Here is a 13,453-nt window from a genome sequence, read left to right on the forward strand (position 1 = left end):
GCGCGCGGCGCTGGCCTCCCGGCGGGGGCGGTGACCGGCGGCGGGGGGGGGGGGTGGCGGGCGGGGAGGCCTCGAGGCGCGCCGGGCCGCCGGCGCACGCGGAGCGCGGTCCGGGCCCGGTCGCCGCCGCCGCCATGGCCTTGGCCAATTACAGCAGCCTGAACCGGGCCCAGCTCACCTTCGAGTACCTGCACACGAACTCGTGAGTACCGGGCCGCGCCGCGACGGGCCGCGGCCGTCGGGCAGGGCTGCGGCGGGGCGGAGCCGCGGCCCGCGCGCCCCCCGGGGCGGCCCCCTGTGCGCCCGCGGCAGCGGCCGAGCCGCCCCCCCCCCCCCCCCCCCCCGGGCTGCGGCGCCCGGGGCGGCAGGTGAGTATGGGTGCGCCCGGCCGAGGCCGCGCCGGCCTGGCGGGGCAGAGCTGTCCCCCGCCGGCCCCAGCGCCGCCGGCCCGCACGTCCTGGGCGCCTCGTGAGCTGCTCCCGGCTCCGGCGGCCGTACGTGCCCGGGCAGGGCTGTCGTCGTACTGTGGGCGGGCCTGCGGTTTGTAGAGAATAACGGTGCGTGGAGAGGACAGGCCTCTGGGGGGGGCTCACGGGAGGAGGCGGGTGCAGCCTCTAGGTCAGCCGTACCCTTGCGGCCGCACCTCTCTGGAGAAGCACATGTGCTGGCCGTAGCGGCTGTCATCCCTCCACGGCATCTCGTTTCATTCGTGCCCGAATATTTTGTGCAGGTATATTTCAAGCAGGAGTATGACATTCTTCTTCTGATCGGCTTTTTGAAGCAGCTGTGGCTTTTGCATGTCACTAATGAGTCCGCCAAAATAAAATCTCCTGAGAAGAGGCAGAGTTCTTTAAAATGGGTTACATCTGAGCGCATGTCTAGAAAATGGGAAGCGCCACCAGGAAACGGTCCTTAGCAGGGTTAAGCACCCATCAGAGACCTGCGTATTGCACGTAAGCCTTGTAGTGCCATGTGCCGAAGAGTTTAAAGAAAGAGCTGCTTCTGGCCGAACTGCCCTGGAAGAACAATGTGAACCACACTCGGTGTTTCTTCATTCTGATCAGCTGGTCACCGGCGTAAGATTGCCTTCTAATGTTTTGTGGAAGAGTTGACTCTTACTGTTACCATCAATAGAAGAAGAAATAAAGTGCAGGCTTTATCTTTTCACTTTCCCTTTTCAGTTTGTGAAGGCAGGCTTAGGGTGAAGGACCGCAGTGGTCTGCAGCAGTCTAAAGACTTCTGATGCACGGAAATATGGGCGACTTGATTTCAGAGTAGATCTGACTGGTTTTGTTGGTAACACAAGATACGTTTGCAAGAGCAACTAAGACGAATCTGACTTACATATGCCAAGAGCATTATGATCCATTTCTTTTCAGGATCAGGGAAGTAATGGGTTTTGCACAGGTGAAGAAACCCAGTAACAGCCCGGTGTCACCCTTGGGTCCATGTCCTGTGGCTTCACTCTCTGGCTTGGCTGGTAGTGGTTGCATGTGGACTGAACAGTCTGGTGCCTGAAGATGATGGACGATACTGAGTCACGTTCCTGGTGCTGTTGCTGATTTGTGAAGTTCTCATGTCCAGCTGCAGAAAACAAACATTTTTATGGATTGGAAGACCGTATGGCAGAGCTCTGTCAGCAGCTTGTGTTTGACTGCAGAACACCAGAACTCTGGCCATCTACATAAGAAGATAATGTCAGTGCTGCAGAAAAGGCTGACGTGCTGTTGCTGCCCTGAAGTATTAAATATTAAAGCTACTTCAAGTTCCCACCATACTTTCTGTTCTGCTTATGCTGCTGGTCTACTGCTGCTGTGCTACATGTCTGCAATGCATAACTGCATCACAAAATTGTTAGGAGGAGCTGGAAGCTAATGCATATGAATAAGCCAAAGCCAGGGCTTTTCGTCCATCATGAGTGAAGAGCCTTTTGAGATTATGGGGATCAGTGCATAAGCCAAATGCTTCCCTAAAAATGGGAATGGAAACAATGGAAGTCATCTTTAAAAGCAAAAAAACCCCAAACCAACCCATGACAAATAAACAACCCCTCTGCTCCCCCAAGAAAAAAAGGAGGAAAAAAAAACCAACCCCAAAACCAACCCAAGAACAGCATAGGGCTTTTGATAATGGATACTCTTGTCTTTTGGACTATTCTCTCTTGCTGAGGAAAACCATACCATCTCAGACAAATTTCATTTCAATGCGAAAGATCTCCTTACAGTCATGGAGGTAGAAGCTCTTTAGAGTGCAGTTAAAAAATGAGCTATCTAGCTGTTGAGGTGCAGAAGGAAACCATGACTTATTTTTTTTTCTCCTTTTTTAAGATTTTCTTTAGGAAAAGTTTTAGTATGTCTAATACAGAGTACTCAGTCTGAAGTGCTTTACAGAAGCCAGTTTATCTGGTCCCTGAACTTGAGGACTTGCAGCAGATCTTTTCAATAGCTTCTTAATGCTTCCATGTCTGATGGCAAATTTCACAGCATGTACCTGAATCACTTCAGTGGCCATTTTATTTAATAAAAATACCACTGTGCTTTTCCGAGCTTTCCAAATACTTTTCTTGATGAATAGTTGAGTGGGGACAGACTTTTTAGCAGGGCCTGTTGCGACAGGACAAGGGGGAATGGCTTTAAACTAAAGAGGGGTAGATTTAGACTAGATATTAAGGAAGATGTTTTTTATGCTGAGGGTGGTGAAACACTGGCCCAGGCTGCCCAGAGAGGTGGTGGATGCCCCATTCCTGGAAACATTCCAGGTCAGGTTGGACGGGGCTCTGAGCAACCTGATCTAGTTGAAGATGTCCCTGCCCACAGCAGAGAGATTGGCCTAGATGACCTTTAGAGGTCCCTTCTAACCCAAACTATTCTATGATTCTTTGTGAAAGTTCTTTTAGATCCTAGAATGAAAATCACTGTGCATAAGCACATGAAAATTATCCGTGCGTTGTTTTTATGACTTCCCAGAGCCACCTGCTTGCCTTCATTTTGGTTTTCCTTAAGAATTAAATGCTGCTACTTTAAGATACTTCCAAAGCCATTCATTGAGATGATCACAAAAACACAGCCCAACCAGCTTGGTTTTGCATATTTTGAATATTTGTAATGCAAAATTGAAGCTTGTTAAAAGTTGAACAGCTGAAATTGTCTTCTAACAGTAGGTAGGATTTAGCTTGTGATTGAGCTTCAGGCTTTTTTCTGTAACTAGAATTGTCCTGCTGAATACAGCTGGAGTAGAAGAAGGTCACTCAAATAGAAAGACTTCAAAATAACTGAATGGTGGACTTGAATGCTAGTAATAACAGACCAGCAACATCTCCCCACCTTACAAGCTCTCCTATTTCTTCTTGTGCATGTTTTCTGTTATGGCCTGAAACGTAGTGCAATACTGAGAAGATAGCTCTTGTTCCTGAAGCAGATGCCAAACTTAAACATTTTCCCAAATGTGGCCTCCTGCAGAACAAAAATGAAGTCTTTTGTCTTTCATCAGCGATTAGGTACTTGTCTGACTATGCAGGATCAGGAATCCAACTGGGTTCAAACAGGGGTGATCCTCTAAGAACCGCTCACAAAATAAGCTTTTCTTCCCTTGGGATATTACTCCAAATGCTTGGTTGTAAAGGTGTTTGAAATCGGTCATGTTCTACAGAGTCGTCTGACTTGATCTTTTGTAACCCAAATTTCAATAAATTGGCAGCATTGAGCTTCCCTGTTCTGTTCCTTGTCAAGCCTGCACTCCTGCATGGAGCTGTCTCGAACGAAAGTTGGAAGTTGTAGGAAGGTCCAAGCCAGTCTGCTTCTGCCAAGATGAGTTGTTGTCAAGACTACAGATTTTGATAACACTTCCCCCCCTTCCATGTGTCATTTCATCAGTTGTATGACCAGTAATAGTTGTGTTTCAAGTGCTCTGACTGATGGAGGTTACTATTGCCTCTGACGATGCCCATCTAGCTCCCGCTTAAGTGTTTCCAGGTTATGTGCAAGCTCTGATAGACTCCGTATTGCCAACAGCTTGCCTCATGTTTTTTAAACTTACGTTGCAAGTAAAATAATGCCAAGCATTTTCTGGGAGATGGGGGAAAATTGTCACCAGTTGGTAATGGTGGATGTTAAGTATTTCAGGCGCTTTTGACCGTAAGGCAAGACCATGGTTTTTGTTAAAGCTGAGTTGATTGAATCAGGCCAAAGCAGTTCATGTGACTTTAATTAGATATTGACAAGATAAGTGTAAGTGTTGAGATTAATATACTGAATAGAAGATATTTATAGTGTATATAAATTTTTGTTAGTGATAAATAGCTGGAGTGGATTTCACTTGCTTCTAGCAAGGCTTCACTTTGCCTGTGTCAGCACAAGAGGTTCCAGTTTTGGTAGATGTTCAAGTTCAGTATGGTGTCAGGCTATGTGGGAACTCATGTTTTCTCTTGCCTCTCTTCTTATCATCTACAGCTATGTTTTCAGCTGTTTTGTTCCAGTATCTTTCTTTGGAAATCCCTATTTGTATCTTATTTGCATCTTTTCCTTAGTTTGAAGTATTCTTTAAATTGTAGAGTGAAAGCTGCTAATGAAGCATAGTTACTAGTGCTAAAGCATCCATTTGCTTATGGGTTTTTCCTGACATGGATTACTTCCTAAATAAGCTTCTGGGATGTTGATTTGTGGAGCTGAATAGGTGCTTGTAAACTTGAGGGACCACTTGAAATCTGTGCACAGGAAATCCCGCTCAAAGGAAAGAATACCAGGTTTGAGCTTCTGTGGAAGCTTTCTGATTGCAAAGGTAGTCTTCAGAACACTGTTCCCTTCTGTCTCTTGTCTCTGCGTGGGCAAGTGGGAGCTTGCAGAGATGGAAATCTCCATTCTTGTGGTTCTAGTAATAACTTTGAAAGCTGACGTGTTTTACCTCTGAGCTGCGTTGATGGGTTAGGTGTCATGACATTGAAGATGGATATGAAAGTTTGTTTCGTGATTATTAGCGTTATAGACAGCTATATATTTTATGTGTGGGAAGTACCTATGTATCTTTCTTCAAAAGTTGAAAATACAAGTAAGTATCGCTTTCTGTTTGGTCACCTCTTGGCCTTTTTGTGTAGTAGTGAAAGCAGGTTGTATGTGAAGAGGTTTCATGCAAACTGAAATGTGTTGATAAAAACAGTTTCTGAGGACTCAGTCTCTTCATCGAGCATCCTAGAGGAGCAACAAATTCCAGCAACTGTTTCTCCAGGTCTTGTAGCTGCTGTTAATATTGGGGTCGATGTGGCTCATCGGCATTTGAAATAATTGTTAGATTTTGAAGATAGGTCACCAAGTTGGGTGTTCAGTGGAGATATTACATTAATGCTGGCAGACAACGTATTGTAATGATTTTATTAGCTCTTTAAGGTTTTCTCACCATGTATCTTCTTTCAGGGTTGAGGCGCGTAACTAATGGCTTTGAAACGGGTGCTGCTTATAAAAGGTGGCAGTTAAGAGGCTGGAAACTAAACATGGCTTTTGAGATTGTGCTGAAGTGGCACCTGGCTAGATGATTTTAGCGTTGAGTTTGGAAAGTGATGTGGTACAATGGTGGCAGAAGACTGTCTTTCTCTGGATTAGGAGCAGTTGCAGATACTGGAACTCTCCCAGGATCTGGAAGCTTCTTCCTGTCAGAAATAACTTTTGCAAAGTAAATATGTGCATGGGGGAGACGGACCTTATGCATAATCCTCATCTATCCATGTTTTACATATAGGCTGTGTTTAGTTGCCCTGAAGAGACCTGTCAATGTGGTGAATAATTAAGGATTTATATGAATTGTTGACTGGTTTATAGGCTGGTTCATTAGGTCAATAATTTTCTCTGTTGTGTCTGTTTACCATGCAATGTTTTTTAGACCATAGTGAGCAGCAGTTTGTTGAATCAGACTCTCCATGGGGCAGCCTGTCTGCTGCGTGTCTGCCTCTGGTAGACAGCAAAACGCTCATTTCTAGTCTGCTGTCGGCAGCAGATGTTAGTAGTGTAGACATACAATTGGATTTGTTTAAAATGTGGTTGAGATTCTTGTTTATTTAAAGGTCTCTCTTTTTAAGTGTCAGTGTAACCCTGCTGATTCTGTGTTTTGTTGCAGAACTACCCATGAGTTCTTGTTCGGTGCCCTTGCTGAACTTGTAGATAATGCCAGGTATGTGCCTGAGACTGCCTAATTCCCAAGGTAAATTCAGTTAAGATTTAATTAGCCCGTCTATTTGTTGATCTTGAGCAATTTTCACTTCTAGTAGACTTCATGAAAAATACAAAATAGAAGACACTGCTGCAGTTTAGTATGAGAATTTCCCTTGGTCCTCTTATACCGCCACATCTACCCCCTAAAAAAAAAGTGTTATTCCTGAAAAGGTAAGTTTGAGTGAATTGTAGAACAACTCAGATTGGAAGAGAAATTGTTAGAAGACACAAGATTGATTTAAGGAAAAAATAAGTCTGCCTTTTTGTTTAAAGAAAATAATAATTACTGGAGCTGGGACTCTCTTAAGATACTTAGATAATCCTTGACTCTTAGTATCAAGCGTGGTGATAGGATGAAAATGAAATCAGAAGCGGGATGCTGAAAAACAGAGCAAGAACACTTAGAGCAATTGTGACACTTGAGAGGAGACTTGGTATTTGGAAATCGCAAGTTTTAGGCCACATTTCTCATGTTTGCATTCAGGAATCCAGGCTATAGCTGTGTCCCAAGCCTTGAATACTTATCTCTTGAGCTTCACAAAATATTCTGATGTGGCATTATGGAAATATTTTGAGGTCGCTTTCTATCAAGCGTGAATTGTCACACTATGCAATTCGTAATGTAAGGAGCTGAAACTGGAAGATTTCTGTGTAGGAAAAATTCTGTGTAGGGAATCAGCCGTGTGTGTGCGCGCACTGTTGCCGTTTTCACTTCTGCTACAACTTAGTTAAAGGTAGTGTCTTTGAGATTAATGGGTGGTTTTCTCTTCAACCTCTTGGTTCCTTCTCTGGCAAAAGAGAGGTTGGCCTTCTGGGAAGGAGGTAGCTGTACTTGGCTGGAGATACAAAGATGAGAAAAAGTGACTTTGGCATTTGGGAAGTGGGGTTTTATTACAGCACAACAACTGCACTCTTCTGATCAGCAAACCAAGGGTATGTGATGGTCTACGTGAAAAAAAATTAAAAACTGGTTTTGAGGAGAGGGCAGTAGTGCTTTATATGCTGCTTTTTCAAATACAGAGGAGGGTGCACAGTGTATGAAGGGCTTTTCCTAAATGATCTTGTAATGACAGTTTCTTATGACAACCTTGAATGTATTTGGATGGAATTTTATGTGGAGTTACTAAACTTCTCATAGGCAGCTTGACAGAAAAAATGTAGGTATTGTTTGTTTCATACAGGAGGGAGCTCAGAAGTGTGTGCTTATTTGATTGCCCCCACCCCCGATATGACTTTTGTTAAAAAGCCAGTGATAGTCACTGTAACTAGGTTTAGTTGTGTGGCAGCAATGTCTTGTGCTGGAGTTTGGGTTCAAGTAGACGAAAAGTAGAACAATGTGTCTTTTAATTGGTCTGTTAGTGCTGACGGTGGGGCCTTTGTGGACTTTGATCTCTGCAGCCAGTTCATTTTGGAAATTATTGCATGTGCCTGGATTTTAGCTTCATTTCTATTTGCCATTTGAATACTAATTGTGTTTTTATTGCTTTGTAGAGATGCAGATGCCACGAGAATAGACATTTATACTGGTAAGTCACTCCTGCTGCTTCCTTGCATGTCAGCAGTTAAGTCAGTACTTATCTTGGATTTAGGCTGCAAATGTGTGTTGTACCTGGTAGAATAAGGGTGAGGGTGTTTGTGCCCAATACTGTGTTCAGTTTTGGGCCCCTCACTACAGGAAAGACATTGAGGTGCTGGCGCGTGTCCAAAGAAGAGCAATGAAGCTGGTGAGGGGTCTGGAGAACAAGTCTGATGAGGAGCGGCTGAGGGAACTGGGGTTGTTTAGCCTGGAGAAAAGGAGGCTGAGGGGAGACCTCATCGCTCTCTACAACCACCTGCAAGGAGGTTGTAGCGAGGTGGGGTCGGTCTCTTCTCCCAAGGAACAAGCGATAGGACGAGAGGAAATGGCCTCAAGTCACGCCAGGGGAGGTTTAGATTGGACGTGAGGAAAACTTTCTTCACTGAAAGGGTTGTCAAGCATTGGAACAGACTGCCCAGGGAAGTGGTTGAGTCACCATCCCTTGGGGGTATTTAAAAGACCTGTAGATGTGGCGCTTAGGGACATGGTTTAGTGGTGGACTTGCTAGTGCTGGGTCCACGGTTGGACTTGATGATCTTAAAGGTCTTTTCCAACCTAAACAATTCTGTGATTCTACTGTTTGTCCTGTGCCCCAGTGCCTGTTGTCTTTCAAAAAGTAGTACCTTTACAAATAACTCGGGCAAGCACTTAGGTCAGCCTTCAGCTGAGGTCAGGAAAAGTGAGTACCTGTTTATACTGGATGCTTAAGAAACCTGCTTTTACAATATACTCTTGTAGCTATACTCTGTATTTACTATATTCTATACTCTGTATTTACATACAGTTTAAAGTGCAGGAGAAGTTCTTAGTCATTCTGTAACAAAAATCTGGTGCTCTTTCTTACAGCTTAGCCATACTGGGGTTGTGAAAGTCCTGTTTGTTGTGTTACTTCGGTTGTGAACACTGATTCCGTTTTGTGGGACTTTAAACTTTTGCTTGTGGGAGTAGTGAATAAGTCTTCTCTTGTAGAGCGACGGGAAGACCTACGAGGTGGATTCATGCTGTGTTTTTTGGATGATGGAACAGGAATGGATTCAAGTAAGTGATAGGAAGTTACACTTGCATTTTCAATCTGAGGTTTCATGTTACGGCTTAAGCTGAATTAACAGCTTGGTTCTGTTGAAAGGGGCATGTTCCATGCCTGGATACATGTTCCTGCCTCTGCACTGGCTCTTTTGCACCGTATCGTATATCAAACTCTTCACCTCTTCAGTTGCAGAAAACTAATCTGGCCAAAAGAAAATTGTTTTGCTGCATTATAGAATTGAGTCAGCCTGGCCTGTGGTTTTCCAGCGCACCAAAGTTGGCCTTGGGGCTGGAGGGAGAATGGCGTAGCCAGAAAAGGGAACAAGCACAAGCTTTGATGGGCATAAGCCTTTTCCCTATTAGAGGCTGCCAAGCGGTTAGTGTATCTCAGCTCTAATAAGAAAGTGTGCCATGGCAGAAATTGAAAGCTTAGCTTAGAAAGCATTTTGCCATTGTTTCATCATTGGCGTTGTGATTGGCATCAATACTTGACAATATAAAATCTTAGGAGTATGAGAAGAATGTAACAAATGTACTTCTGCCTTGTTGTAAGAATTGATGTAAATCCGTGTTGTATCTAGTAGCAGAAAAGCCTTCTTGCTTTGCTTCAGCATCAGTGAAGAGCACTGTCAGCCCATACCACCTTCTTTGTGTCTTGAAGACGAGTAAATCCTCCTGTGAGGAGCTCTCTACTGGGCAGAAAAGCTGGGCTAAATTGGAAGGTTTTGGAGAAGGCGGGGGAGATGGGTAAATAAGCATTAACTAACATTTTTGTTCTGATCCCTTGGTATTTTAAGATCCTCTTGTGATATGAAGCATTTAGTTCTGTTTATTAATGCTTATAAAAATACATTAGCATCTTTGATACGCAGATTTGTGACCTGCATGAAGGAGTTCAGTTTGAACTCTAGATACCTTCTGTGTATTCTCTGGAATACAATTAAGGATGCTAAACAGGTCTTCTGAGAGTACTTTTCTGTCACCAATGGAATTGAAGGAAGCAATTAAGCCCCATCCATAAAACAAGCTCAGAGACTTAGCTGTGGCCTTCTCACAAGCCTTTGGATCAGGGAGAAGAAATACAACCTTTTCTGCATGTCTTGAAAACTACATGTTTGTCTCTGGATTGAGAGTAGAAGGTGACAAATGTCTGTTCTAGCGCCTCAGAGTCTAGTAGCAGTTTTTACACTGTTGTTGCTCCCATACTGCCGATTTTGTGACAAAGTGGGATTTAAGTATTGGCTAAGTATTGAGTTGCTTCCTTTGACTGATCTTTCTGCTAAATCTTGAAGGATTTTATCCTGACTTTGGTAGTCTGAGATACTCTGTAAAGGAGATTGGCAGATACTGTGGGTTGTAGTGATGTTTCACAGCACTATACATCATATACAGCAAATACCATATAATTTATGTCCTTTGACTGTCTTGATGCTTGCATCAAAGTGTGGTTCATTCTGTGTATGAATTTTTTTTTTTTTTTTAACTTTAAATAGGCTATGAGGTTATCTTCGCCCTTTTCCAGGACATTGCTTTTCAGAATGTAAAACTGGTATGCAACTGTCCTGGTTTTGGCTGGGATAGAGTTAATTTTCTTCCTAGTAGCTGGTACAGTGCTGTGTTTTGGTTTTAGGAACAATGTTGATAACACACTGATGTTTTAGCTGTTGCGAAGCAGTGCTTACATTAGTCAAGGACTTTTCAGCTTCTCATGCCCTGCCAGTGAGAAGCTGGGAGGGGGCACAGCCAGGACAGCTGACCCAAACTGGCCAAAGGAATATTTCATGCCATATGACGTCATGCCCAGTATATAAACTGGGGGGAGTTGGCTGGGGTGGGGGGGTGACCGCTGCTCGGGGACTGGCTGGGCATCGGTCAGTGGGTGATGAGCAGTTGCATTGTGCATCACTTATTTTGTATATTCTTTTATTATTATTATTATTATTATTATTATTATTATTATTATTATTATTATTATTATTATTATTATTATTATTTTCCCTTCCTTTTCTGTCCTATTAAACTGTCTTTATCTCAACCCACAAATTTTACTCCTTTTTTCCTGATTCTCTCCCCCATCCCACTGGGGGTTGGAGTGAGCAAACGGCTGCATGGTGTTTAGCTGCCTGCCGGGTTAAACCACAACAGCAACTTTGTTTAGCGCTTTCAAAAAAGCCCTTCTTAATTTTCAGTAGTCTAAGACATTATTCTGATGCAGAGTCTAGCTCTAGCAATCACATCTTCATGGCTTCAGCGCTGGATGGTCATAGTAAGCTTGATACGCATTTGAAAGTCACTTGACCAAGGGCAGCCAGGTAGAAAATCCATTTGCTGCACTGTTTGCCTGTCAACATGGACAAAAGTAGCTGGGGAGAGTCTGTTATTCTGACTCCCTACATGGGCCTCTCTCTGTTTCTGTCCCTGGCTACAGGGGTCTGAGTTTTAATTTCTCATAATGCAGGATCTACCAGTTTTAAAGACATCTTGAAGACCTCTTATCTGAAAGCTGATTTTAGGAGATGTCAGAAGAAAACCCTTTATTGGACTTTTCTCCCTTCTTATTTTGAAAATAACATCAACATCCATACAGACCTTCCTTCAACAGAAATCATAGAGCTTGAGAGTGTTTTATTTTTCTGCATGATAATTTTAATTAAGGATTATTTTTATTGTACATAAAGCTGACGTGTTAAAAAGAATAACTACATGACTTGCCGTAGTGCTGTTGGAGCCCACGCTAGCATGTGATCTTCCTGAGTACACTGAAAGGACAGCTTAGAAGGCTGGATGAGGCATCATCTGGGAGGATGAGTAAATGAACCCAGGTATCTCTGGGCGCTTTCACACAGAGGGAAGAGCTGAACGGCTCAAGTGAACCGTTCCATTAACACGTTCTCTGTGTTACTCTCTCCTGTTCCTGTTCAGTCTCATCGGTCTTGTTCTCTGTTGGACAGTTCTAGATTTGTCTGGCAAGCTGTGAAAACGGAGAAGGATATAGCGAGGCAGTAGGCCAAATTTCAATGCTCTGTCTGATAGCTCCTGATTGTCAAGCCAAATAGCAGCTCCTCTAGTGGAAGGTATAAGTGATTAGCATTTCAAAAAACTAGGTATGTTTGTCAAATGACTCCTACTACAGTTGCATTCAGAACTTGCTGCATTGGCTCTCTTAATGATCATACTGGATTGTGTGGTCTGAAGATCAAAATACATTTGTACTCAAGCTGCAAACATCTTATGCTGTAGAGTCTTAAGTTGTCAAAAGATCTGAGGATTCAGTGATGCCACAGTACAGATATTTTCTAAAAAAGCATCGTGTCCCACAGGGAGATATTAGGATAATAGTACCGGTCCAAAAGTTTGGCTTTTTCATAAGGAACTAAATAGGAGTCAGTTAGAAAACCAAACAACAGGTCTCACGCAGCACATCTTAGATTTCCTATATTGTCAGTGGCATCACTACTGAGGATACTTAGGCTTGAGAATTTTACCTACTGCTTGGGCTCTGAAGGTGCTGCATGAATTTAATTAATCAAAATGTAGGTTGAACGATTCAATGAATCAACTTGTGGGTTGAAAAAGTATGACAACTAATTTAGGAAGTGATCTGTAATTGTATTCTTAAAGGATTGAAGGAAATAAGTCTTTAACTTGCATTTTAGAATCATAGAACAGTCCAGGTTTGAAGGGACCTCAAAGATCGTCTGTTCCAACCTTTCGTGGGAAAGGGAGCCTAGATGAGATGATTTAGCGCCCTGTCTTGTCGTGTCTTGAAAACCTCCAGCGATGGGGACTCCACCACATCCCTGGGGAGGTTGTTCCAGTGATTGATTGTTTTCACTCTAAAAAATGTTTTTTTTTATTGAGATGAAATCTCTCCCAGTGCAACTTGTACCCGTTTGCCCCTTGTCTTTTCCATGGCTTCTTGTGAAAAGAGAGCCTTCATCTTCTTTGTAGCTGCCCTTTAAGTACTGGAATACTGTGATGAGATTCCCTGAGCCCTCTTTTCTCCAGGAAGAAGAGACCTAGCTCCTTCAGTCTTTTCTCACAGGGCAGGTTCTCCAGCCCTTTGATCATCTTCTCCTTTGGACGCTGTCCGGTCTGTCTGCGTCTTTCTTGAATTGAGGAGACCAGAACTGGACACAGTACTCCAGGTGCGGCCTGACAAGCACTGAGTAGAATGGGATGGTCACATCTCTCTCTCTGTAGTAACACCCCTGTGGATGCAGGCCAGGATCCCATTTGCCTTCGTTGCTGCAGCAGCGCACTGCTGACTCATGTTCAGCTTGTTGTCCACCAGGACCCCCAGGTCCCTTTCAGCAAGGCTGCTCCCCAGCCACAAAGATCCCAGCCTGTATTAGGCTCTTTGGTTATTTCATCTCAGGTGCAGGACCTTGCCCTTCCCTTGAACTTCTTACAGTTCTTGCTTGCCCACTCTTCCAACCTTTCCAGGTCTCTCGCTAAGGTGGCAGTCCCTTCTGATGTGTCCAGCTCACCACCATCAGCAAACCTGGTGAGGGTGCTTTCGATCCCATCATCCAGATCCCTTATGAAGATGTTGAACAGCGTGGGGCACAGCATCGATCCCTGGGGGACCCCACTTGTGACAGGCTGCCAGCCGGAGTAAAAACCATTGATGATGGTTGGTGAGGTGGTGGTG

The 13,453-nt window shown here is 43.9% G+C and overlaps 1 protein-coding gene across 2 annotated transcripts in view; it reads left to right on the plus strand.

Moving 5' to 3' along the window:
• Window positions 1-97: 97 nt before the first annotated feature.
• Window positions 98-13,453, plus strand: part of MORC2 (MORC family CW-type zinc finger 2) — a 56,102-nt gene continuing 42,746 nt past the window's right edge. The window contains exons 1-4 of one of the 2 annotated variants that reach the window (XM_076352558.1): window positions 98-202; window positions 6,103-6,156; window positions 7,689-7,723; window positions 8,743-8,811. In XM_076352558.1, coding sequence (XP_076208673.1) covers window positions 135-202; window positions 6,103-6,156; window positions 7,689-7,723; window positions 8,743-8,811 — 226 coding nt within the window. In that variant the 5' untranslated portion in view covers window positions 98-134. Of the gene's footprint in view, window positions 203-6,102; window positions 6,157-7,688; window positions 7,724-8,742; window positions 8,812-13,453 lie in introns of those variants that run through there. The other variant, XM_076352560.1, reaches the window with a different exon arrangement.

This window comes from Aptenodytes patagonicus, chromosome 15 (genome assembly GCF_965638725.1).
Source record: "Aptenodytes patagonicus chromosome 15, bAptPat1.pri.cur, whole genome shotgun sequence".
Taxonomy (NCBI): domain Eukaryota; kingdom Metazoa; phylum Chordata; class Aves; order Sphenisciformes; family Spheniscidae; genus Aptenodytes; species Aptenodytes patagonicus.